Source organism: Lissotriton helveticus, chromosome 3_1 (genome assembly GCF_964261635.1).
Source record: "Lissotriton helveticus chromosome 3_1, aLisHel1.1, whole genome shotgun sequence".
Lineage (NCBI taxonomy): Eukaryota > Metazoa > Chordata > Amphibia > Caudata > Salamandridae > Lissotriton > Lissotriton helveticus.
Window position 1 is genome coordinate 171,420,803 of NC_136061.1, and position 26,627 is coordinate 171,447,429.

General features: G+C 46.6%; 1 protein-coding gene across 1 annotated transcript in view; it reads right to left on the reverse strand.

Moving 5' to 3' along the window:
- SUPT4H1 (SPT4 homolog, DSIF elongation factor subunit) overlaps positions 1–26,627 on the reverse strand; it is a 55,722-nt gene that overhangs the window by 13,457 nt on the left and 15,638 nt on the right. The window contains exons 2-3 of the mRNA XM_078679485.1: positions 8,770–8,876; positions 4,163–4,218 (exon numbers count right to left, since the gene is read on the reverse strand). Of these exons, the coding sequence (XP_078535611.1) occupies positions 4,163–4,218; positions 8,770–8,876 (163 nt within the window). The remainder of the gene's footprint in view (positions 1–4,162; positions 4,219–8,769; positions 8,877–26,627) is intronic.

Genomic DNA, 26,627 nt, shown 5'->3' on the forward strand with positions numbered 1-26,627 from the left:
ACACCCAGGTGGTGGTATCAGTCTCAAATAACGTGGAGGAGATAGCCGATCATTTTAACTACTGCATGACTCAGGTTATTACATGGATGCAGTCCAACTGCCTGACATTGAACGGCGAAAAAACCAAAGTCATGTTGTAGGACCCAATTCTCCCTTTCGGTCTCCTAGATGGTGGCCTGCCAATCTGGTCGAATGCAATATCCCAGTCCCTAAGGTTAAGAACCTAGGAATTGTCTTTGATGACAAATTGACATTTGATAAGTCGGATCAGAAGCTTTCCTCCAACTTTTGGGGTATTTTAAAGACGATCAGGAAAATCAGACCATTTACACCAAGCAAAGTCACTTCTTGAGTAATGTTCTACTTTCATGCCAAGTTTCGCATAATTCACAAAACTTGCTGTGTTGAGCCCAAACTTGATTAAAAAAAATTTGGGAAAGTTTCATGCGGATTTGAACACAACAAAACATTTCCTTTCAATGGAAAGTCTGGCCTACTTTTAACTATAGAGGCAGTATTCCTGTCTCTGTCACACATATACATGCTTAGGTGTTCTATTTGAACAAAATGGTATAAATAAATTATATGTATAAAACTTCAGAGACCAGTGAAATATACAGATATTTCAAAGTCCATGTGTGAAGAAGCTGGCGTTTTATAAAATATGCAAGCGCAAGGAGATGAAGGACGGAGCGCTGAAACTTTTCAGACACTCACCCCCAGTCACAGATCAAGATTGAATCCATCATCGTTCTTTAGCTCACTTCACCACCTCAGTTCACACCCAGCAATATGCAAATCAGTCTTGACCCTGTGCCTCATTGGAACAGTTCAGCCCAAAATGCCAAGCCAGGTCCTCCCTGAACCGGAAACAAGCATCCTGGGACCTGTTTCAGGGTAACACCGCTCATCAGCCAGGCTATCTGCCTTGAAGGTTTAAGTGAAACCAACATGTAGCTGGAGAACTCGTAATGACCAGTGCCTAGTACGCATCCTAAAGATGGCTTCCCTGTTCACTTGTACAAGCCATAGGACTACAAGGCCTGCTGCATGCGTGACATATATATATATTGCTTCCAGTGTCTGTGCACACGGCACTTAGGGTGTGTGCCATGTGTTTTCACTTTTGTCTGCACCATTTCACGCAGCCTGCAACGGCAGTCTGCATAAGTTTGGTGTTGGGTCCAATAGGGTGGTACACACATGCTACAGCACTTAAGGACCTACTTTAGTACCCGTGTCCAAGGTACCAGTGGTACCATTTACCAGAGACTTACAGGGGTGCTAAAGGTTTTGCCAATTGAGGAACAATTGCACAGTTACTTTGTTTTAGGGAAAGAGCACTGGCATTGGGGTTCTGGTTAGCAGGAACCCAGTGCCCTTCAGTCAAAATTGCATCGAATACGAGGCAAAAAGGGGGCACTTTCCTACAATATGAAATATGTATTTCATCACGTCAGCCCCAGACTACACAGAAGAGCATTATCATTGTCAGAGACCCGAAAAATTAAAAAGACCAAATTAGGTGTCAGGGTTATCTAACTTATGAGGCAAGAAAAGGCAAACAATGTGGCATCAGCAGCACAATTTTCATTCATTTAGGACAGCATTTTTTAGAGCAACTTAATATATGCTGCTGCCACAAAATCCCATATTTCAACGGCCCTGAACTTTGGCCATTGCTTTATCAACTATCTATTCACAGAACGTAAACAAAACCTAAACATTCTAATAACAGCCAATTTTTATCTGCACTTTCAGTAGAATAGCTGACATTTTTTACATTAGACAGAAGGTGCAATTCACTAATCTTAACCCCTACCGCGCTACCGCGTTTTCCGGCTGTGCGCTAAAATTTAAAAAATGGCTTGTTTATGACAAAGCCAGCTCGTCATCCGCGCAGCGCAGGTAACGTTGATGACGAGCTGGCTTTGTCATCAGCGCCGAAGGGGTTAATACACCTTTTTGAGAGAAAAAAAAGCACAATATTGCTACCTAAGCCAAATAAACATCTAATATTAAAAAACAGATAACGAGTAGCATGTGTAATATGGTCTCATGTGGAGATCTTAGATTCTGGTGACGTTTATAAACCACTCCATTGTCTCATAGGTTATGCCACCTGAAACCCTCAACATCAATATTGGACCTTAACACACAGTTTCCCCTTCACGTAATCCCTGTATCTCGCGTTTTAAGTAAATATATATCTCTCAAAACAAAACCCTTTCAGGCATAGAGTGCCGCATAAATTATGCAAAAAAGAAGCTGGGAACTCTGGGTAGTTCTTAAGTTTAGGTAGAAAGCAGCTCCTGTATAGAGCACCCTCAACACCAGTGACCATCTAAATTTGGTCACCTCAAATGTCTTTTCTATAAAAGTCTTTAAATCATAGGATTAGCACAGTGCGATCCACGCTGAGATAGAAAGGGACAAAGTCTTTTCCCATTTCTACAGCAAAAGTCTTTGAGTATAGGATTAGCCAGTACTTTTCATGCCGAGCTGTAAAATGGCCAAAGCCTTTTACCACTCCAGGCACAGTATTACAGCTTTGGATTGGTAAAATATGATAGAAAAGCAGACATTTGAGGTGAGCAAATATAGAGTGTCGCTGGTGTGGAGGGTGCTCTATACAGGAGTTGCTTCCTACCTAAACTTGAGAACTACCCAGAGTTCTCAGTGTCTTTCTGTGTGTGTGTGTATATATATATATATATATATATATATATATATATATATATATACACACACACACACACACACACACATACACATACATACACACACGTATATATGTACACACATACACACAACATACAAAGTAATAGTTGACCATTTTAAACAAATAAAACAGGCAAGCTCAGGTCTTGACTCGATCATCGTTTTGCAGTAAAAAGTACTTTGGCATGTTAATGTGCACTGTATATTTTTTGTGTCTCTGCACGACACGGGCTACACTCAACAGCTGTAGGAGGGGTGGATGGGATGAAGGGAGCTCGGACACAGACCGGGTCTACCCTAGCCCACTCTTAAAAACACCTGTGTGGAGCAAATGCAGTACATGCTTAATTATGTGTAAAATTCTGCAGCCACAGAAATACATAATTTCATGAACCTACACCGAGGAAAAGTCACTCACAAGGTTCCTTTTTTAGGATCCCCATTAATGAGTTAATGCAGGTGCAAAGAGACATTTCACACTGTGCTCAAACAGAATACTCCAGATTTTCATGTTATGCAGCCACACATTTACCGTTTTATTTATAAGCCTCCTATATCTACTGCATATTTTGAATGCCACGCTGAATCTGCTTCATTACTTAGATGAGACAAAACATAGGAGATGTCATGCCACTCTTTAAATCATGTGACACATGTACTCTGGGACAAGTGTTGTTGTACATTGTAGCTAGAAGGAACGTTTGTTATCTAGAAACAAATTGGTCTCGGTCAGGATGCCAGAGGTTGCCCAGATGTGGGCAAAGTCACAATTAAAATTTTAAACTAGGATGCTTATCAAAACTGGGGCTCACAAATTTAATAACATGGAGCTTTTTCACCATAGAGCTTCTTTTGTGTGAAGGAAAAAAGCAAAAAACCTAAATGGAAGTGTACAGTATCCCACACCTCTGCACGAGGAAGCAATCTTGAAGGTATGAATATGAGGCTGAAACTTATGAAAAAGAACTGCTGCTATGTGCAAGTTGCTTTTCCTATACTATCAAAAGGGCGATCTATGAAACTATCCATCCTCTGAAATTACCCACTTTCTGCTCCACAGATGAGAGCTGCAAAAGTCTGCCTTCATTCTTTTAGAAGCAGTTCATTCTATACACCATGGGTGAGATCAGGAGCACCCGTTAAAAGATATTAATTAATTGAATTATTGGTGAAAAGGTAATCCTGCCCCAGCTCCCAGAAAGGCTATCATTTGCACCTTTACTGATAAGATCTCTGAATGAGTCCTCCAGTCCACGTCAGAGGTCCTCCATATTTCACATCAAAGGTAACTGCTAATCCCTACTTTCTCCAAAGCACCACAACCCCCTGATTCATATATAGAAAAGGCTGTTTTTGCAAGTGTCTTAGAAGCCACTAATTCTCTGTTTTATACAGTGGAGAGATATTCTCAAAGTAGTAGCTCAATCTCTGGCAAACTCACCAATCCTCTGCCATTTGGCGACCCAGCTGTCTTCAAAGGTCATCATCGCCACTACACTGTAACGAAAGACACAGTGTCAAATTTTACTAAACACTACAATCAGGCTAAACATACAAAAGAACCAGAGAAGGTGTGGCAAATTGGGAACATCCCTTGGCCCTAGACTTTGTAAGGTAATGGACTAGATAATTTAGAAGCATAGCTATGGAACCCTTTCCCATCAGACTACAAAGCTGAAACTAATTTGCTTCATTTTATTAACACACAAAAAATGTTCTGGTGCACATTGCTATCTATCTTTAGCGCCTAGAGACCGGTTCTTGTGTGTCTACACACTTTATAAAACAGACAAGTTGGGTATCAAATGAATGTGGACTTGATGGCAATAATTTGCAACGGCTAATTCTACCCACCACAATATTGAACCAATAAAATAATTGTTTTTAGGTCGAAGCTAACAACATATTGAGGACATTCAGAAAGCTTCCCTGGGAATACATTCCGCCTACTGCTTACCATTGGCTTTGTAGTTTATTACTCACATTTGTTTGCTTTCTATTTGCTGGCTTTATTGGTTTTAGGCTGTCCAGCTCGAGTTCATCCTTTCCCTTGCCCAAACCCCATTTACTGTATTCTTCCACCAGTACTGAATTTCTGTATACAGGCCTTTAAACCTTGTTCTCAACTTTTAACATTTACTGTGCATTCAAAGGAAGAGGTCAAATGTCAGGTTCTATCTTCTAGGTTGCTTGGTGTTTACTTTTCTTTTTCTAGCTGAAGAAAAAACAGTGGATTTATGTGACAATCTTGCTTGGTACACATGTGAGACAGCCAGCTAGAAAAAATGTGACCGCCTGTCTATTTGGGGTATGCTGTACGATGTCATTTTTTTTGCTAGCACAATTTTTTTTTAAATGTCTGTAAATGAACTACTCAGATATTGCGCTATATACTTTTATTAGTAAAACTGCATGTACTACTCCATGACACTACTTCACTCAACACCTCTCAACTCTACACCACTTTACTATGCACCACTACACTCTACGACTCTACTCTATTCTACTTCACTCTACGCCACTCCAAAAGCAATGTACTCTATGCACCACTGCACTCCACAGCACACCAAACAAATTCACTCTATATCAATCTACTCTTCACTACTTCACTGTACTCTTCTATACTCTACAACACTACGTCATTCTGCTCTATACCGTTGCACTCCATGTTGCTTTATTCTGTAGAACTGCACTCTACACCAATGCACTCTGCGTGATTCCATTCTACAACACTTCACTCTATGCCAAAGGTCTTCAATCTGTGGTACTCGACCCCCAGGAGGGGGGGTCGTGGAGTCCTGGGAAGGGAGGTTTGGGGGGGGGGGGGGGGGGGGGGGGGGTTTAGGTGTCATGCAGCCCCAGCTTCACTTGTCCCTAGCAAACCAAAACTTTGCTTTCCTTTTGGGAAAAAAAGACAGTGGGAGGGCTGATCTGGATCGTTGTCAGCTCCTTGCTCGAATGAAATGCAAATGTGCACTGTGAGTTAATTTGCAAGTGTAAAGGATGCTTGGGAGCGGTTCTAGTTTTAATTGATCAAATCACTCCAAGCTCTGTGATGACAAATTTTTGTTTTTTGAGTGGTGGTGCAAAGAGTTAAAAACTGGGCCGGGAAGGGCTTGCTTTTAATTTTAACTGCATTTAAACAGCCCTTAGTACCCCTATGGACATGTTGGAGGGACAGTTAGGTAAAAAAACAAATTTGCATTACATATGCGCAGGTATTACTAAAACCTACATTTTGGAAGCACCATTTTATCCTGAAAGTATTTGCACGTTTTGCAGCATTCCATCTTACACTGTTTGCATTGCAAGTATGAAATATTGCTGTACATATTCACAGTGCTTTCTGACACAGGCTGTGACCTTGTGGCACTAAAAATACACATCACTATTTGCCACTGCACCAATCAAGATTTAATTCTGTGGCTCTCTGGTTACACACAGACCTCTGCAGTGAATGAACTAATACAGGTTTCATAATGTACTACAGTGCATTTCCCACTAAACACTTTTAAAATGTCTTTTTAATTCATGTTGCCCATTTTTAGGTCGAGCATTCAAGACCTCTTGTTTATACTTTAGTATATACTTATTATAACATACTTATATGTGTATGTACTATGTGGGCTCTGGAGATCAGCCCTATGACCGGTCTGCTTCCTCTTAGGGACTTTTTTCCTGTTCAACTGCCTCCTTAGTGTCTTGATAATAAAAAACAGCCAGCAGAGGTCAGTAAAATACCAGAATTGCTTTCTGCTGAGGGACTTTTTTTTCTTTCTAGCAACAGCCTCTATTTAACATTGATAGAAAACGACCAGAAAATGTCAGTAAAAAACCAGAATCACTTTAGCATTCTCTGGATTCCAGTCCATAGAAATGTTCTTCCACAAGCACCCGTTGACAATAATATTTTCGTCAATTCTTGTATTTTCAGTGATATGATCACCGAAGGCCCTGATTTTATATTAAAAACAGAGCTTTGGACTATACCATTTTCCGCTGAAAGGCAATATTTCTTTCCATGTGTTCCCATACCAGGCGTATGTTGTGTGCTTACTTTCCCTCCATGTTAAAGAGCAGTAGATGTTTCAGCACCCAAGCCAATGTGCTGCATAGCTAAATCCATATTAGGCCCCAAAGGCGAGACGGATTGCATTGCAAATGCTTGTTTTTATATGCAACTACCCGATGGTGAAAGACCTAAAAAAAACCGCACATAATATTTTGGTGCTTATTTATGAGAGGCTTGCATCGCTAGACCATCACTTTTTTTGACGCTCTGGTGGCGCAAGCGTCTCAACCATACCTATGAGGCGGTGCAAAGTCAGACTGCATGACTTTGCATGGTCTCATAAATATGGACTAAGACAAAGTAGCGCAAGTCACTGCGCTGCCTTACTTTACGTCATGGAGCTGTTCCATGGGCTTTGCGTGGGGGTCCCACCCAACACCCATGGATTTTGATGCTGCCCCATATTTACAAAATCAAGTACACCTTGAGTAGCTCAAAAAAACGGATGCCTCTCCAGCAGAGGCGCAACAATGAGAAATGTTAATTTTCCCTCGTTTTATCCTCTTTCCACGAGTGCTGCATAGAAAGCCGAAAACGCCTCTCTGGATTGTTTTTGTGAAGGAAGGTGCCCCTTTCTGTACAAAAACAATCCTGGCCTATATTTGTGCTAGGCAGCAATTTGTGCGCCATTGCAAGGAAACAGGACAGGAATGCACCGTATTTCATAAAGGCGGTGCATTTCTGTTCGTTCACATAGGCATAGGGCAGCGCAGCAAGAAGACTTGCGGTGCTGCCCTATGCCAATTCCTCATAAATTAGGCCCTTTGTTTTTAGCTACACCTTGGACTACGCCTCCACGCTCACTGACCTTTGGTTTGCTAAACACCGTTTAAATTATTTCTCCACTGTAAAAATTATTTTCTGTGGGAATTGGGGGCATTTATGGTGGTCAATGATAAAGAGTACCAAGTTCTAGACATTTTTGTCAGAAGGCGGTCCTTACACCTAAAAGAGTTTGACAAGGGGGTCTGGGCATCAAAAAGTTTGAAGACATCTGATCCATGCCCTCTCTACTCTACTGTGGACCACTACACTCAGATACATCACTCTATGCCTTTCTACTCTACACCAGTCTACGCCAGAGCAGTCCACCCCCCTCTACTAAGCCCCACCGAACTATTTGCCACTCCACTCTACCCGACCAGACGCCAATGGACTCTACACCAATGGACCTCATTAAACTACAATGCTCTACGTAACTCCCTCCAAGCCACTCCATGACAATATACTCCCATTTTATTCTGCAACACACTACTCCACTGCTTTAATCTATGCCACTCCGTTCGACGCCACTCCCCGACTCTCTACCCCACTACGTAACACTCCACTCTCCATTACCCCACTAACTATTAGCCATGCTGCTATACAACATGGCTAAAACAGATTGGCAAAGCCAATGGCTCTTGCATAAGCGAGACCGATTGGCTTTGCCAATGCTTGGTATTACAGAAGCATGACTCCCAAACCATACCATTCTTTATTTCTCTTCAATGTCACCCTGTCCATCGACCCAGTTTCTCCCACCTGCCCGGTAAACCAAAGCATCAGATATCTGCACGCACATCGAGCACCTTCGATTGACATGGCTGAAAGCAAATCTCACACAACACCACACTTAATTTGCTCAATGCGGTCACTACCTAGCAATGATACAATATCCAGGTGTCCCAGGAGTAACATACTCTGCTCCAGCGAAGCAAGGTACCAGAGTCTTAGTGACCATACTACCTAGCTGTGACAGGAGCCACCTCCTGCTATCACAAGCTTCTTTGTCAACTCTCAGCTATGCGCACGGCCAAGCGTCCTACCCGCACCACAACGCCTTGCTATCTCCACAACAAACAAGGATTCCCAAAGTAGTGCAACAAGAATATGGAACGCCAGCAGTGTCACAACTGTAAAATATATCAAATTGTCATCCCTTGTGTTGGTCAGTGGCAGTACTATTTGGCCAGCACATACTGTTCTACACTTACCCATCGAAGGAGGAACTGGTGCATTCATACACCAGCTCACGGTTACCTTTCATTTGGATATAGGCATTGCAGTTATCACATCCATCGTACTCAAACTGGTCAATGGTCTGAAAATGAAAGTTTCATAAATGAAATGAGTATATATATTCCCTTTGTTTCCCACCAGACAGAAATACATACAATACAATCACTGTACACTTCCGATTTGAATCACACCCATTACTCAACAAGCGTGAAGAGGCAATGATTGTTTCCTCCAATTACAAAATTCTATCTTAGTCACAACCATGAGCACATATTTCAGAGATTAAGCATGAGGCTACTGAATGTAGCCCTTCAAAAAAACAGAAAGCATCCCTAACATGTCAAAGACATTTGCGGGACCGGAGAAAGCCATGCCACAATAGTTGGTTGGTTTATTTGGCCTGCTTCATGTCCCTCATCATGCTGCAAATCCACGCATGGTGCTCTCTGTTTTTCGTATTGAAAAGTACAGACCATGTCATTGCGGTTAGGGAATTGTGAGATTGATAGTTTACTTTATCACATAACACTATTTTGTTGTCATAGCTCTTCTTGAATTGATGTTATGCTGTGAGTTTGTCAAAAGCCTTGCACCTGATGCACAGATGATTTGGATGAACGCTGGTGTGCTGCGGTATATTGGTGAGAAGGCCTTTTCTCTCATTTCCAACAGCAAATCGTTGTACACAGGGAGATCCAGCCCGCAGCATCTTTACAGGGGTGCAGTCAAAATGGTGCCACCACTCAGGTAAAGAATTGCAACACTCCTGTCGGAAGGTAAGATCTTTCTGCATTGATACTCCCACTTTTTGCCTGGTGCTAAACTTTATTTTGACTAGTCAGGACTCCAGTCGATCTGCTTTCTCCCTAAACTGTTACGATGTACTTCGGTACACCCCATATTAGATACTGGGGTACCCTTGTTATTCCCTAGTATAGGGTACCCAGGGCATAGGTACCCCAGAGGTCTCCATTGGCCCATGTATTATGCCACCCATGAGAGACCATTCAAAATGGAACTACATGCCTGCTATTGCAGCTTGTGTACGTTGTTGCATGCACCACTTACTAAAGATAAAGGTTTACTATATCTAAGGGTCACTGCACTTAAAACCTATAAGTCACCCCTATAGCAAGCCTTTACAATCCTGAGGGCAGGGTGCTTGGTTCTAAGTAAAAGGGTGCTCCTGGATGAGCAGGACACCCCTGCAGCCTACGGAGTCCATTCTCCTGGGTTGTCAGTGAGGTAGCCATATACTATATAGAGGGGTATCACGTGAAAGCAAGATGACCATCTCAAAAGCGGCTGCAACGATTCCCATCATGTTTGGTATCAAACATGTTGCAATCATACCCCTACACCGTAAACGTCGTGGGAGGTATGATTCCAAGCACTGGAAGAGCCCTCCGTGTTCCCGGTACCAGCCTTCTAGTCCCGGATAGCACAAAATGGTCGCTGCTGACCAGAGACACATTTCTGCCCTCCTGCTGCTGAGCCAGGCTCGAGCAGGGGGACGGCAGAAAAATAGGCATCCTGTCACAGGGAGGTGTGACCACCTCCCAGACAGGATTTAATGTATTAGGGTTGGTGCACTTGCCAGCACCTGAAAGTCTGCCCGTGTTCCTGTGCATAGTCCAGTTCAAACCAGTCCTGGGAGCCATTGGCTCCCGCTCTGGTATGAAACTGGACAAAGGACATGGGAGTATCCTCCCCCCTGTGCAGACCCTCCCCTGGGAGGGTCCTCTGAATCTTCCCAACCCTTTCCCTAGAATATTAAGGTTTTACCTGGCTGTAGGTCCCTAGATTCGTCATAGGATAAGACGCAGAACTGAAACCACTGCACTTATACCACCTGGGCACTATGGACTTAGTTTGGGCCTGACTCAGTCTCCCTTCCAGTCTTCTGCATTGTCTGTGCATCGTACAGGAACCTTCCAAGGCCTGTGAAGCATCAAGGACAATCGAAGTAATCTCCCTTGGAGTGAAGGAGTCACTCCCCTACATTCGTAGGCACCTCAACACTGCTGACCGGTCTGCTGATCCAAAGCTCCAGTGGACTCCGAATGGTTCAACAACACAAGTGGTGGTTATCTAAGTCTCCCGAGGCCTGAGCTGCTCTCTCACCTAGTTGGAGGTCAGAATCACTCGTGCATTAAACGAAACCCTGTGCACCACGTAATTTTGCAAGTGCATGTGCTTGTTGGCAACTGTGCGTCAAGTGCATTGGGCTCCAAGTAGCCCCAACCTCCGGCAACTACTTCCACCAAGATCTTCAGCCACATCGCCTTGTGGGCACCATGGCCTGCTCCTTTTGGCGAGTTGCTAGAGGTCCTCCCGCGACTCCTGTGCCTCTGGCCTGTGGGTCATCTTTGTTTTCCTTGGGCTCCCCCCGATTGCTCAGGCCTGCCTTTACTCCCCTGCTCTCTTTTTTTTTCTTTTGCAGAGTTTTATATAGCGCTAACTAGACCCGAACCGAGTCAGGTATCAGAGCGCTTTACATAGCATCAGTTCCGGGACGGACACACATTAATTTTAGGCACGGGGAGATTAAGTGATTTGCCCAGAATCACAGGAAGTTTTTGGCATCGTTACCGAGACTCGAACCCAGGTCCCCAGGTCCGAGGTCGAGCGCCCTAGCCATTAGGCTGTTATGTTGTTATGTTGAAAGAATTTGTTACTGCGCACGGACACCAATTGGTTTCATGGCGCTCACAGACAAAGCAGATATGCAAGGCGGTAGGGTATAGACGGTGGGGTTTACTCATAAGCTAACTGAAAGAGATGGGTTTTAAGAAGTTTACGAAAGGTGATGTAAGCGGGGCAGAGTCGGATGGGAGAGGGAAGGGAATTCCAGGTTGAAGGAGCAAGGAAAGAAAAGCAGGAGCCACCATGTTTTTTGCGTTTAAACCTGGGGATGATTAGAAGGTTGTGAGCAGAAGAACGGAGATTCCTCAGAGGAATGTGACGTTTGAGGCTAAGGGAGGTGAAAGCAGGAGCGAGAGCAAGAAGAGACTTAAAAACAGTACAGCCCATTTTGAAAATGCAGCGGGAAGCGACCGGGAGCCAATGCAATCTCCTCAACAGGGGCGAGACATGTTGGTACTTTGGCTGTTGGAAAACCAATCTGGCCGCCTGGTTTTGTACCAGCTGGAGCCGATGGAGATGGTAAGCAGGGATCCCCACATACAAGGAGTTGGCAGAGTCAATACGGGAGGTGACGAGGGCCATGATGACAAGTATGAGAGCCTCTGTAGAAAGGAACCTTCGGATTTTACAAATTCTGCGTAGATGGTAAAAGCAGGCCGAGGTGACAGTATTAATTTGGACTGGACTGGGGTGAATGTGTGACATTGATCCACATTCTGTCCATCACTGTTGTGTTTGCAGTATTAATTTGAGGTCTCATCAATAGGTCACTGGAGATAATAACACCAAGGCTCCTCACGGAATTGACAGGGCAGGGTGGAGGGCCAAGAGCTTGAGGCCAAAAGCTGGAGCTCCAAGGGTTCGAGGGCCCTCCTGTCAGGACCAACTCCGTCTTGCTGGGAAGGAGCTTCAGCTGACTAAAATTCATCCACTCAGAGATGGTAAGCATGGTGGATTGAAAGTTAGTACGAGAGGAAAGAGAGGGATCAATAGGAAAGATTAGCTGTAGGTCGTCCGCATAATTAAAAATAGTGACAGGGGTGTGACGGAGGGAAGCTAAGAGAGGTTGCATATAAAGATTAAACAGAAGGGGCGATACAGCAGAACCCTGGGGGACACCACAGGAAAGTGAGGATTGGGGGGCAAAGAAAGTGGATAGCTGAACCGATTGGGAACGCCGGTGGAGGAAGGAGCCAATCCAAGTTAAAGCCAGGCCCTGGCTGCCCGCATTTCCGACACGGTCGAGCAAGATAGCATGATCGACCGTGTCGAAAGCAGCCGACAGATCTAATAGAACCAAGGCCTGGGCCAGGTTCCTATCAGCCCCCTGTCTCAGCGCATCCATCACAGCCACGATGACAGCTTCCGTTGAGTGGGCCGGTCTAAAACCGGCCTGCTGATCATCAAGGAAGTGAGATTTTTCAATGAAGGCGCTGAGGCAGCGGGTGACGTAGGTCTCCAACACCTTCCCCAGGTAGGGGAGGAGGGAGATCGGCCGATAGTTGCTTAGAACAGCTGGGTCCGAGCCTGGCTTTTTGAGAATAGGTACCACAACTGCTCTTTTGAAAGCATCAGGGACAGAGCCTGTGGCTAGTGAATAGTTAAGAAGATCTAACGGGGGACCTGGGCAGGCCAAGAAGGCGTCTTTCAGGATATGAGGGGGACAACAATCATTGGGGGATCCAGTACTAACTACATGTAATAGGGAAATGAATTCAGACAGAGATGGGGGGAAATTCGTGCAACCGGCAAGGATTCATGGGGGGTAGGGCACAAACATTGGGTGAGGAAGGTGAGGGAATATTATTTTTAATGGTAGTGATTTTATCAATAAAAAATGAATTAAGGAGTCGCAGAGAGCCTGTGAGGGTTGGGGCTGGACTGTGACACGGTCAGGAAGAGAAAGTTCAGCTACAATGGAAAAAATATCCTTAGTTTTTGAAGCAGAACTGAGAATTTTCTGAGAATAGTAGGAAGATTTAGCCAATAAAATCGATTTTTTGTACAGTTTTAATAAATCCATATAGGCAGTTTTTAATAAGGGATCGTAGTTCCATCTCCACCGGCGCTCAGCTTGTCTAAGGGCTATTTTGTCCAGTTTAAGTTGGTCAGTAAACCAGCGCTGAGCGTCATGCGGGCGTTTAGTTCTGATAGTTCTCACAGGGGCGACCACATCGCTTGCTTGTATCAGCCATTGATCAAGAATGGCAATTTGCGTGTTGATCTCAGTAGTCTCGTTGGGAAGTGTAGTAGACAGAATGGAATGGAAGTGAGAGGTATCCGCACGCTTCCGGTTGCGTGCCGAGAAATTAGACACAGGTGGAGGACGGGTGAACGGGGTGAATTTTAAGGAGAAAGAAATAAAAGAATGATCAGACCAGGTACAAGGATAGACTGAAGGGGGGGAAATGTCCAAGTTTGCCGTCCACACTTGGTCGAGAGTGTGACCTTTATTGTGAGTAGCTACTGAGATGTGCTGCAGACAATTCAGGCCACATAGTAGATCCGTGAATTCGACCGACAGGCCACTTTCCCGGGAGTCCAATGGCCAGTAGTTGAAATCGCCAATAATCAGGATTCTGGCCGAATTGATAACTAACCGGGAGATGAGATCACCAAATTGGGAGGAAAAAAGGGGCATATTGTCAGGAGGACGATAAACAAGGACACGAATAAAAGAAAATTTGGGGGAAGTAAATTTCAGCGTAAGAATATCAGAATTTGGAATGGGAGTAGTTACCAGGTTTGTAAAGTGGAAATGGGAACGAATGATGGCAGCAACCCCCCCACCCGTTCTGCCCGTCGCCCTGTTGGACTGAAGGATATAGAATCCCGAGGGGATAGCAGCAAGGATGTCGGGGTGGAGTCCTCATTTAACCAAGTTTCAGAGAGAAGCAAAATATCGATATTACCATTGTCTAACAGTTGGAACACTTCCAATTGATGCTTGGGGAGCGAGTATTAAGGTAGACAATGGAAATAAGATGAAGTGGTGGTGAGCTATTCAGAGAGGACGGGGGGGGGACAGCATTGAAATGAGGTGTGGAAATGGGCGCCTCAACCCGATTGGGATGGGAACGGTGAGGTGTCCAAATACCACAGGCTTGAGCAGTACCGGCAGCATGGGTGTCAGGGGGCCTAAAATATTGAAGGGAATACAAGTCCTGGGAGGAGCAAGTGAGGCGGCAAACATTATGCGTGGCCCCGGGTCCCGGTCGGCCGCGGACGGGCGCAGACGGGCTTAACTTTGGCGCAACTTCGGCGCGTACTCTGCGCTCCCGCTGCGCTTCCGCCAGGTCGCCATTTATGCTAGGTGGCGTGAACCACTAGACCGCTACCCTGCAATGTGGAGAGGCAGGGCGGAAGTGGTGAAAAGCAGGAAGTGGCGCTCGTTTAGACGACCCTCCGCGCAAACGGCACAATGCCGGGGCGGAACGGGGTCAAGAGCGTGAGGAATCAGGTAAGCAAGTTGCCGTGCCCAGTACTTAAGTAACACAAACACTTTGCGCAGATATTATCAAATAACAATTTTAAAAGTGCAGCTAGTAGTCAGCTGAGTGAAATAATTAAAAACATCAATAGCGCTATCACACATCCGCAGCCTAACTCGCCACGTTTGTCTGACTGGAGAGCCCGTTTTCGCGCTAGAAATGGAGGGAAGGACTGCAGCCACTAGACCGCTAACCTGCAAGGTGGAGAGGCAGGGCGGAAGTGGTGAAGAGCAGGAAGTGGCGCTCATTTAGACGACCCTCCGCGCAAACGGCACAATGCCGGGGCGGAACGGGGTCAAGAGCGTGAGGAATCAGGTAAGCAAGTTGCCGTGCCCAGTACTTAAGTAACACAAACACTTTGCGCAGATATTATCAAATAACAACTCCTCTCCTCTCCTTGTGGTGAGTCCCTTGGACCTTGCTGGTCCCAACCGTGCACCTTCTTGAGTTCCTGCATGGGTTGCCTTTGCCAAGGCTTGTTGGTGCTCCCACCGGACAGCGACCCCTCAGCACCCGACATCCTTCGTGGGACAGCGTGTATCTGGGTCCTGGTCTTCATCTGCATCGCCTGGTCCTCGTAGCGGCAGAGTCAATGTCACCATCAGCTATCCTGAAGCACCAGACATCGGAGGGCATTTGTCTTCCAAGTCTCCTGGTCACAACCGAGTGACATAGACTCTGTCCCCTCCGCTTTCAGGTACTCCTCTTCAAGAATCCACTTTTGGATTCAGACTGACACTTTCTCCTCTTCCAGCAGCAGCACTTTCCTGAAGTCCTCCATTGGGGTCGACAGCGGTTTCCGACACCACTTCACACCCACGCACCCGGCTTCCCTGGGTCCCTAGCAATTCTACATTTTCTCAACAGTGCCCTGACTCGAGGAGTCTTATACCACTTTCATAGTATATGGTTTGGTCCACCACCCCCCCCCCCCTCCCCGGGGCCCACTGTGTATTAGTGCTATTTAAGGTGATTTCTTTGTTAAAGTATTGTGTGCTTCTCCCTGTGGGAGATACTGTAACGTACTAGATAGTGTTATATAATTAATACATATTTTTATAAATACTACGTATGGTTCTCTTTTCATTTAACCTATACTATAAGATTGCATTCTGGTAAAACAAGCTGATTTACACTCCTTCAAGACTAAGCATGAAGGCTGCTCTCCACAGTTACCATTTGGATAGCTTTCTATGGTTGTCAGACCTCTTACATTACCATAAGGGCTGTCTGGACTGGTTCATGGTGCCCACTTACATTAGTGGACATCATATACCAGGCCAGCTTCTCACAACTCCCCCCATACCTAGGATACTAGAGATAGACAGTCAACAGCAGTGGTTTTCTATCTCTCTTGATCCCAGAGAGAGAGAAAATGATGGAAAAAAACAAAAAGACTGAAAAAAGATAAATACTAACAGTGCCTAGTGAACACAGTTAACCTAGGACACTATGTAGGCAGGCATAAAATGGGGGCTTTGCAGGGACTGGAGACCTGTAAACTTTTAATCTGCCAGTTGTCTGGCTTCTCGTTCCCCTGAATGCGAACTGAGGGAGAAAGGGGGTATTGTTGCCCTTGAGAAAAGGTGATAAAAGTAGGCCAAACTGTGCATTTCAGAAAATTTTGTACGCGTAAAGGGCCAGATTTGTAATTCGTTAAAAAGAGCCACTCAATATTGCAACACTCCATGGTATGTCAAGTGAACCTAGTTAACGGCACATTTCCCCAAAGAGAATGCCCAAAAGCACAATTTTACATATTCTGCATGTGCCATGTGACAGGGCCATCAGGATCAAAAGGTAGAATGCATCTTCCTTCAATTTCTTGTTCTTCCATTCTTCCTTCCTGTCCCTCTGGATTGGATGTCAAACTATTGACAAATTCACTTGGTTAAAAGATGGGAATTACATCACAAAGATCCCAACGTCACACCACAGACAGCACAGCTATTCCTCAGGTAAAGCAGACATTACAGGCCAGAGAGCAGAAATATGCAACACTAGATCTTATCGGCCCAGCACTAGGACCCCAATACCCCTCAACAGAGCTTAAATTATCTCCATATAATTCCAACTGTAGCAGCGTGTCATCTGTGACTAATGAAAATAGGTCATAACAAAAAGTGTCACCAAATCAGTAATAATAAACACTACTTAATTATAAGCCTGGCATATTTTGTATAGGCAAATATTTTGCCCGTTGGTTAAATAGAAGCATGCTTCTTCATTAAAATACACTAATTAAACCCAATAGGCCAGCAATTATTTTTAGCTTTTAAATGAATTTTGTTCACAAGCCTCAATATATTGACTTTTTTTTTCCATTTGTCAGTTCTGTCAGCTAAAAGTCACTTTATAGTGTACAACTCCATTTATTTCAAACATCGATATGTTCAGCTGTGTCCCAGACAACACCGCATACCAGAAATACCATGACGAGTCTTTGGTAGGACTGCAGTAGGAAATATCGAATTTCAAAAATCATTGGGTCAGAATATCGTTCCAATAATATCGAGTGACAAAATATCAAAAGGTAAGTGCACAGAGAGAGGTAAGGATTTATTATTCTTACCTTCACATCTACGTACCTTGAAATTATATATACACACCACCAAGGCACGTAGATGTGAAGCCCAGTATAGCAAATGTATCCAAACTTACCTTTTAATATTTTATCCCTCAATATTGTTGTAACAATATTCTGTCCCATTGAGATTCGGGGCCCAGCCAACATCTTGGGTAGCCCCATTACCACTTGTAAGAAAAGCCATCTTTCGGCCCTCTCATCATTTGCTCTGCTATTAAATCCCCTTCTCTGCTAAATCCTACTGAAAAGTCTAGATACATATGCGCTACTTAAAAGATAGAAAATGTGTTAATTGAATGACGGTAACAATCCCCCTCATAAGATCCCTACATAACTGCAGACAGTACATTGACGGTAGATAATGTAATCATTAACGTGTGATTTTTGGCAGCACGTTTTCTTGGATGCCACTATAGCAGAGACACCCACTGGTATGTTAAATGTCATGACATTTCATTTGCAAATTTGAGAAAAAACAAATTGCACTAGGTTTCCTGGTACAGCTATTCTGTATGGTCATCACAGTTATGAAATGGGAGAAATATTTTGCTTCTACTCACTAAAAGCAGCAACAAGGTGATGGATCAAATGCTTGAATTGGTCGGAGCAAATATCGCAATATAGGAGCAATAATCGCTCAGGTTCACGTTCCAGACTATACGTTTTCACCAAATGTGATACTCTAGACAGATCAGCCATATGCAAATCAGTCTTTGTGTTTTTCCAATAGGAATAATCCACCCAGAACAGCTAGGCCAAGCCCCTTTGAACTGAGTATGGTTCTAAAAATAAATGTGTATTCCTGTAGTAGACTTGATAACTGCTCTTGCATGCCTGCACTACTTCAGAGGTCTCTTCCAGAATGCACTGAACGGTCGAGGGGCTGCTCTGCGCCTGACAAGGATACATCCGAGTTGGTAACACCCTTCTTTCATTGTACAGAAGCAAGGAGACTTTTGAAGACCTAATCAGAGTGTTGGCTGGGGAAGTGGTTTTCCTTTATAGTTCTACAGGCTGAACAGTGAGGGACAGAGTTAGTACTGGGAGGCAAAGGAAAGATCTGCATCTCTGAGAAAACGTTTCATAATCATTTCATGGCCAAGAAGCCGCTCTAAAAGCAACTTCTCCGCGGAACTCAAACAAAAATGTGTCCCGCATGAGAGTCCCTGGGTCAGCATTTCTCTTGTTTCGCTTCAGAAAGCTTAAAGTGAAATGGTGTGACAGACACAAGAGGTCAAGGAATGAGCAGTATCTAGAAATATAGAGGTGTTGTTGATAGCTATAAGGTGCTGGGAGTGAACATATCCTGTGACAGGGCCTTCTACAGCTTGAGAGCACAGGTCACTCTGGGTACCATACCTTTGCTGATACATGACCCAAGTTCACCAGAGTGCCAAATAAGCATTTCTCGGCGCTGCCTTCCTCAGCCAAGTCCGGTCTCAGAGACTACTGACCCAATACAAAGTCCAAGAAGAGCCATTTATTTTCACTTTCTCCGACCATCCCTTACGAGATAATGCAGGTGTGTGCTGCCCTGTAATACGCCAATAAACAATGTGGACAAGTCCTTTAGCAGGTTTAGGTTTGTGGTTCTTTACCCAAACTCTTGTGAACAAGCATTTGCAAAGCAATAGGTCTCGCATTAGGAAATTGAGCTATTGGTATTGTAAATGACAATTTTTTTATTTCTGTGTTGGTTTTGAAAATAGCTAAATTAATAGCTTTGTCATTTACAATGCCAATAGTTATAACTTTCGCAAATGTGACATCTATAGCATTTGTAATGCAATATGTGTTGTATTTACGTGACTTAGATGTATTGCTATTACAAATAACAATGGCTTTAAATTTTTTTAAATAATTAATACTTAAATAAAAGTTATTGTAATGTATAATAGCAATAGCTTAAACTTTTGTAAATAACTTTTGTGAAGATTGTGTTAAGTGTATTTTATGGTGACGAAAATCCAAGAACAGAAGTGAAATATTAACATCTTTTTGCGACATTTGTAATAAAGTTTGAGACATTGAAAGAACATATTTGAACCAGTTGTTGTTGAATGGTTGCACAGATTGATGCTGTGGTGCCCCAGAGTGGTGGTGCAGAGTGAGGGCGATAGATAGAAAGTGCCTATAAATAAACCCATCAAAAACATAAACACCTAATAAACAAAAATGCCTGATTATTGAAAAGGAATAGACCAAGATATTAGATTTGTGCAAATACAATAAACAGAACAAGACAGTGAAGGGGCAGGAGAGAGTGAGGCGGAAACTAAGGAAGAGTGGAGAGGCCGAGACAGTGAAGGGGCAAGAGAGAGTGAGACAAAAATAGAGGAAGAGTGGAGAGGCCAAGACAGGGAAGGGGCAGGAGAGAGTGAGACAGAAATAGAGGAAGAGTGGAGAGGTCAAGACAGGGAAGGGGCAGGAGAGAGTGAGACGGAAACTGAGGAAGAGTGGAGAGGCCAAGACAGGGAAGGGGCAGGAGAGAGTGAGACAGAAATAGAGGAAGAGTGGAGAGGCCAAGACAGGGAAGGGGCAGGAGAGAGTGAGACAGAAATAGAGGAAGAGTGGAGAGGTCAAGACAGGGAAGGGGCAGGAGAGAGTGAGACAGAAATAGAGGAAGAGTGGAGAGGTCAAGACAGGGAAGGGGCAGGAGAGAGTGAGACGGAAACTGAGGAAGAGTGGAGAGGCCAAGACAGGGAAGGGGCAGGAGAGAGTGAGACAGAAATAGAGGAAGAGTGGAGAGGCCAAGACAGGGAAGGGGCAGGAGAGAGTGAGACAGAAATAGAGGAAGAGTGGAGAGGTCAAGACAGGGAAGGGGCAGGAGAGAGTGAGACAGAAACTGAGGAAGAGTGGAGAGGCCAAGACAGGGAAGGGGCAGGAGAGAGTGAGACAGAAATAGAGGAAGAGTGGAGAGGTCAAGACAGGGAAGGGGCAGGAGAGAGTGAGACGGAAACTGAGGAAGAGTGGAGAGGCCAAGACAGGGAAGGGGCAGGAGAGAGTGAGACAGAAATAGAGGAAGAGTGGAGAGGCCAAGACAGGGAAGGGGCAGGAGAGAGTGAGACAGAAATAGAGGAAGAGTGGAGAGGCCAAGACAGGGAAGGGGCAGGAGAGAGTGAGACAGAAATAGAGGAAGAGTGGAGAGGCCAAGACAGTGAAGGGGCAGGAGAGAGTGAGACAGAAATAGAGGAAGAGTGGAGAGGCCAAGACAGTGAAGGGGGAGGAGAGAGTGAGCAGAAATAGAGGAAGAGTGGAGAGGCCAAGACAGTGAAGGGGCAGGAGAGAGTGAGACAGAAATAGAGGAAGAGTGGAGAGGCCAAGACAGTGAAGGGGCAGGAGAGAGTGAGACAGAAATAGAGGAAGAGTGGAGAGGCCAAGACAGTGAAGGGGTAGGAGAGAGTGAGACAGAAACGAAAGGCACATGGCGAATTGCGAACAAATGTGAACATTAACAATGCAAAAATACAACAAAGCAAGGCGAAGTTGTGGTGTGCATGGACCTAGACTGTATGTAGATTTGCCACACCCAGGAATACTCTCGCCCAAAGTACAAACTGCAGGAAGAAGCTGCCTCAGCCATGTCTGGAGGATGTAAGAAGGGGTCGACAGAAGGCCATTCCTGGCGAGGCAGCCATTGTTCCAGTGTCGTCCCCTTTACATGCTCAGTAGGAGCAAGTGGGAGGAGGGAGTGGGAGAGGGGTGTGAGATAGATCAATGCCTTTACTGTGATCAGTGGCCGCAGGCTGCCAGTGGGAGGGAACGAGCATATGGCGAGCGGCGGGGGAGTCTGGTGCGAGGGTGGGGGGGCGGGGGAGGGGGAGCAGGCATATGGGGTGTGAGTGAGGCCAAGCATGCGCCTGGGGAAGCTTTTACGCTCCAGTACACAACATGCATTGTAGGAAATCCAACTTGTTCAAGAGAGTTTGGTCACATGTAATAGGTTTCGAGCAATAAATTGCTCGACCTAAAAAGGAACGCAAACAACACAAGTTGTTTAGGAACCCTCTCACCCACCTAGCTAGTAGGTGGCATGCTTCATCGGGTCCCAGCTGGATCACCTAATGCAATCCAGCTGTGCTTCAACGCCTGAGTTACAGCGGAGCTGGTTGTTAATGTGACAAGAGTGAAGTGCTATATTAAGTGCAATTATATGTTTTAAATGTCTCTAGGAATAACCCTTATAAAAGTTTTAATGGAAGGGTACCAGGACATGGGTAAAAAACATCATCGGGATCAACGTGATGTTTTAAATGTACCTCTGTATCCCTTTTGGTTTTAGGTATATTAGTTTCAGCCTTCTGGTTTGGTAAAGAGGCTTTCGTCAGGACCAAGTGAGTGTGTGGCAAAAAAAGAAAGAAATGCCACAGTGGTGCAAGTATCAGCACACACCCTAAAGTGTGCTGCGAGTGTGGTGGGACCTTATAACTTACAGATCTTTAGAGTGGAGTACCTGTAAAGGAAAAAAAATGCTTTTTTTAAATGCAGGCACAGCACGCCAAGGTAATTTATCATGCATGTCTTATATTGCATTACTTAATAGCGCTCCTGTATGCTTGGAATGATGGCATCATGCATGGTGGCTATCTCCGAAATAGCCCTGCGTGGCTACAATGTGCCCCAGTGCTGGTTACTCATAATGAAGTCCAAAAATTAAGGGAAAACAGAGATGTTGGTGGACTATGTATAGTCTAGAGATATGGCACGTTGTGGCACATTAGGTGAGATTATGTCAAAGAAGATTTAAAAACAGTTAAACTATTGTATCCAGTGATAGAAATCATGCGCTATCAGGCAAGAACACATGTAACTGGGGCTGAGACATCACGAATTCTGACAACAAATAACATAGAAGCAGTCTCACTTTGACTCAATGAGGGCATTGCCTCATGGAGGATCTATTCGAAAGAGCGTTACCCGGTTCCGACCCTGTGGAAAACAAGGGGCCAGGACAGCGGTTGCAGAAAATAATAAAATCGCATTGTGGCAGTAAAGTTAGAAAATTGCATCGTGGCTCATTTGGAAGATCGCCCGCAGGTGTTCGTACTCACATTTGTCGTGGTAAAGGAATCAAAAAGAACTACGCTCTTCGTTGGGATCCCTCATTGAGTCAAAGTGAGGCTGCTTCTATGTTATTTGTTGTCAGTCTTCGTGATGTCTCAGTCAAAGTTACATGTGTTCTTGCATGATAGAAATCACGCGCTATAACTGGATACAATAGTTTTTGGGTTTCGCCTGCCGAAAGGCTGCGCTCTGCGCAGCTTTTCAGCGCAGGTGAAATCCTTTGTTGACAATAAGGACTTCTGGAACGTCCCCCGGCTCTCATTGGCTAACTCCATAAATGGAGGCTAGCCATTGAGTGCCGGATCTGTCCGTCAAGGCCGGACCAGATTCGGGGGCGTTCCTGAGATTTTTTCCCTGGGCGGAGTTAGGTTTTTTCCCGTTCCCTCCCCTTTCACTGATGCGCTGTCCATTCCCGCCCCCTCCGTGTGCCTTTCCGCCCTACCCTCGCTTTCCTGTGCACGTTTCCCGCCGTCCGTGTCCTCTCCCGCCCCCTCCCGCCGTCCGTGTCCTCTCCCGCCCCCTCCCGCCGTCCGTGTCCTCTCCCGCCCCCCTCCCGCCGTCCGTGTCCTCTCCCGCCCCCTCCCGCCGTTCGTGTCCTCTCCCGCCCCCCTCCCGCCGTTCGTGTCCTCTCCCGCCCTCCTCCTGCCGCCCGTGTCCTCTCCCGCCCCCCGTTTCCTCGTAGGTGCTTGTTTTAAAGCGTATTCACTAGCCACGATGGCACTTTACTATTTTGTAGTTTATACTTCTTATTCTCCGGTGGCTTCACAGCAGCAAACAGGAAGTTACAGGTGGTATAGGGGTCAACATTAGTACACCAGGAGGCTCAGAAGGTGCTCGGGTCCAATTCCTCCACCCCAGGCACTTTGTTGATTCTGCGCCCATGGACCGTGCTGTGCTGTGGTCTGTCTGGTTAAGCGGATGGAGGCGGAGGAGGAAGGCTCCCAGTGAAGCTACTTCCGCCCATGCCGTGCCAGCTCCTGTGGTCCAGACTCCATCATGCGAAGAGCAGTGCTGCTGCCATCCTAAGCCCTGAACCAACCAGGGTCAGATGCTCAAGTCCGCTCCCTGCCGCTCGAGGACCTGCGCTCACCCTAGGACGGGGCATCTACGCCCGTAACGACTTCCGCTCCGCTCGTGCCAGCTGCTGTGGTCCTCCCTGCCAGGTGAGGAGCTGCTGCCACCCTTGTACAGGACACCCTAACACCTGCCCCTCCCTGGGTCAGGTCCTCTGCTCCTTTCCCCGACCGCTGTAAGAGCTGCGCTCACCCTAGGTGGTCAGGGCATAGAACCCCTACAGCTACCCCGTCAGCTCGAGCTCCGTACCCCGGGTAGATCTGCTGCCTTGTTCTGGCACGAGCCGCGACCCTTGTACATAACCCAGTCCCGGCACCGGGTCAGCTCCTCTTTGCACCCTTCAGAGCGCTGTCCCCTCCTTCCAGCTGGACATCCATCCCCTGGTGCCCCGGGCAGCTCCTGGGGTGCTGTCACCACACAGGGCGCAGCCGCCCCCTCCTCCGCTCAGAGGGTACTGTCCACAGGGCCTGCTCCTCCCCCGGCAACCCAGCCCTCCTCAGTGCTCACCGGTCTCCAGCTCTGCGGATTACAAACTCCGACAAAAAGATGCTTTTCTGAGGTCAGAACTCCATTTATATTAATGGGATTGAATCCTTTCTGTTCTTTTATGGCAGATAGTGGCTTATTTCAGCGGAACGGCATGGTAAATCATTCTGTAATGTCTTCGCCATTTCGCCACTTTCTGGTGTCTGTCAAGGATGTTATGACGCGTGACTTTTTTTGTCAGAAGCCTCGGTGTGTGTCTTAATATCATGAAGACGTGAGCTGTGGTCCTGCTCAGCCAAGCGAGGATGGCATTGGGTGTGCGCTCTGTCTGCAACCACAGTCTGTCGTGGCATCGCGAGCCTGTGGCCCCCTCGCGCACGTAGCCACGGGCCGCAGAGACTGTCTGGACTTATGAGAAATAACGCACGGAGGCCGCGCAGCCGGGGGCCACAGAGACTGCCATGGCCTCCAGAGACCAGGGGCATGTACCCGAGGGGCCACAAAAACGTACATAGCCTTATGAAACCAGGGGTCTCCAGGGCCACAGAGCCAGACACTACAGAGACTGTGACAGCCTTATGAGACCAGGAGCCATCAGGGCCACAGTCAGACACCACAGGGACTGTCGTGTTATCGTGATACCAGCAGCCACGGGGCCACAGAGCCAGACACCACAAGGACTGACTTGTTATCGTGATACCAGGGGCCATGGAGCCAGACACCACAGAGACTGACTTGTTATCGTGATACCAGGGGCCACGGGGCCACGGAGCCAGACATAGCAGAGACTGAACTGTTATCGTGATGCCAGGGGCCACGGGGCCACGGAGCCAGACATAGCAGAGACTGAACTGTTATCGTGATACCAGGGGCCACGGGGCCAGACATAGCAGAGACTGACTTGTTATCGTGATACCAGGGGCCACGGAAGCAGACACCACAGAGACTGACTTGTTATCGTGATACCAGGGGCCACGGGGCCAGACACCACAGAGACTGACTTGTTATCGTGAAACCAGGAGCCACAGGGCCACGGAGCCAGACAGCACCGGGACTGTCGTGATATCGTGATACCAGGATTCACAGAGTCAGACACCACAGTGAGTGCGATAGCCTTATGAGAGGAGGAGCCACCTGGGCCACGTAGTTAGACACCACAGAGACTGACTTGTTATCGTGATACCAGGAGCCACAGGGCCACGCAGCCAGACACCACAGAGACTGACTTGTTATCGTGATACCAGGAGCCACAGGGCCAGACACCACAGAGACTGACTTGTTATCGTGATACCAGGAGCCACAGGGCCACGCAGCCAGACACCACATAGGCCTGATGGCTTGTGAGAGCAGGAGCTGTCCATGAGCAGGCAGCCGTGGGTCACAGATACTTCCGCCCCCTCTCCCCCTGAGCAGTGCCACAGAGACGCACTCCACAGAGACGGGGGTGACCTTATAGAGCAGGAGTCTTACGAGACCAGGTGTCACCTGAGAGAAGTCAGCCAGGGAGGACGGAGGTTGCCATGACTTTCTGGGTCACAATCTCTATGGCACAGGCAAAGAGAGTCGTGGCATGTACGCTCCCTGTGCCCACAGGGTGGTGGCATGTACGTCCCTGTGCCCACAGGGTGGCCTTATATTCCAGGAGCTACCTGAGGGCACAGTTCCAATGCTTTTTTAATGTGTGACGTCACCTGCCGCCTGCCCCCTCCCCACATGGTAAACATTACAGCTCTCCAGTTCTTTCGTTAGTACTGTGTGAAGATGTTGCCATTGCATTTTTCTGCCTCAGACATTGTTGCGGTTTTTCTCGGAAGCCCCCTAAATGTGCCTCCTCGTGATTCGCTATCATGCACACAATTACTAATGTCTCCCCATGCGCATCGAGCTCGTGCGTCACGGCGCTTCCCCTGAGTGAACGTTTGACGCATTGCTGAAAGTGTTATAATAAACAAGGCCTGATGACGGGGTTGCGTGGTGCGTGGGATGACCCCAGGCCCGTCTGCCCGCGGGTTTTACATGGGCCGTGTGTGAGGAGCCCGGGCACCTATCCTCCTGTCCCTTAACAGGATTGGTGTGGTAGGGCAGGGTGTGACGAGTGTGTGAGGGAGGGGCGGACACACCTGTCTCATTCCTACACTTCACCGATGAGGCCCATCAGAGGATACCTGCGTGGAGGGGACCTGGCTTTGCAGTTCGGCCTGGACTTTGCATACAACGGGTCCCTGTCTGGAGGGGCACACTGGGCACACATGACCGACTGAGAAAGAGATGAGAGCTTGGGCACGTGCCGCTGGATGACACTTTTGCGTGAATGACAGTGAATCCCACCCTTGGCCAATGGCCTCTCTGATTGGGCGGCGGTTGCTGCCCCCTGTCCAGGGAGCAGCAGCGCGTGCATTGAATAATTGAATGAAGTGTTGATTTAGGAGGGCAGAGGACGGGACGCCCTTGGCACGGCCGCTATCCCCGGAGGCTGCAGGGTTGC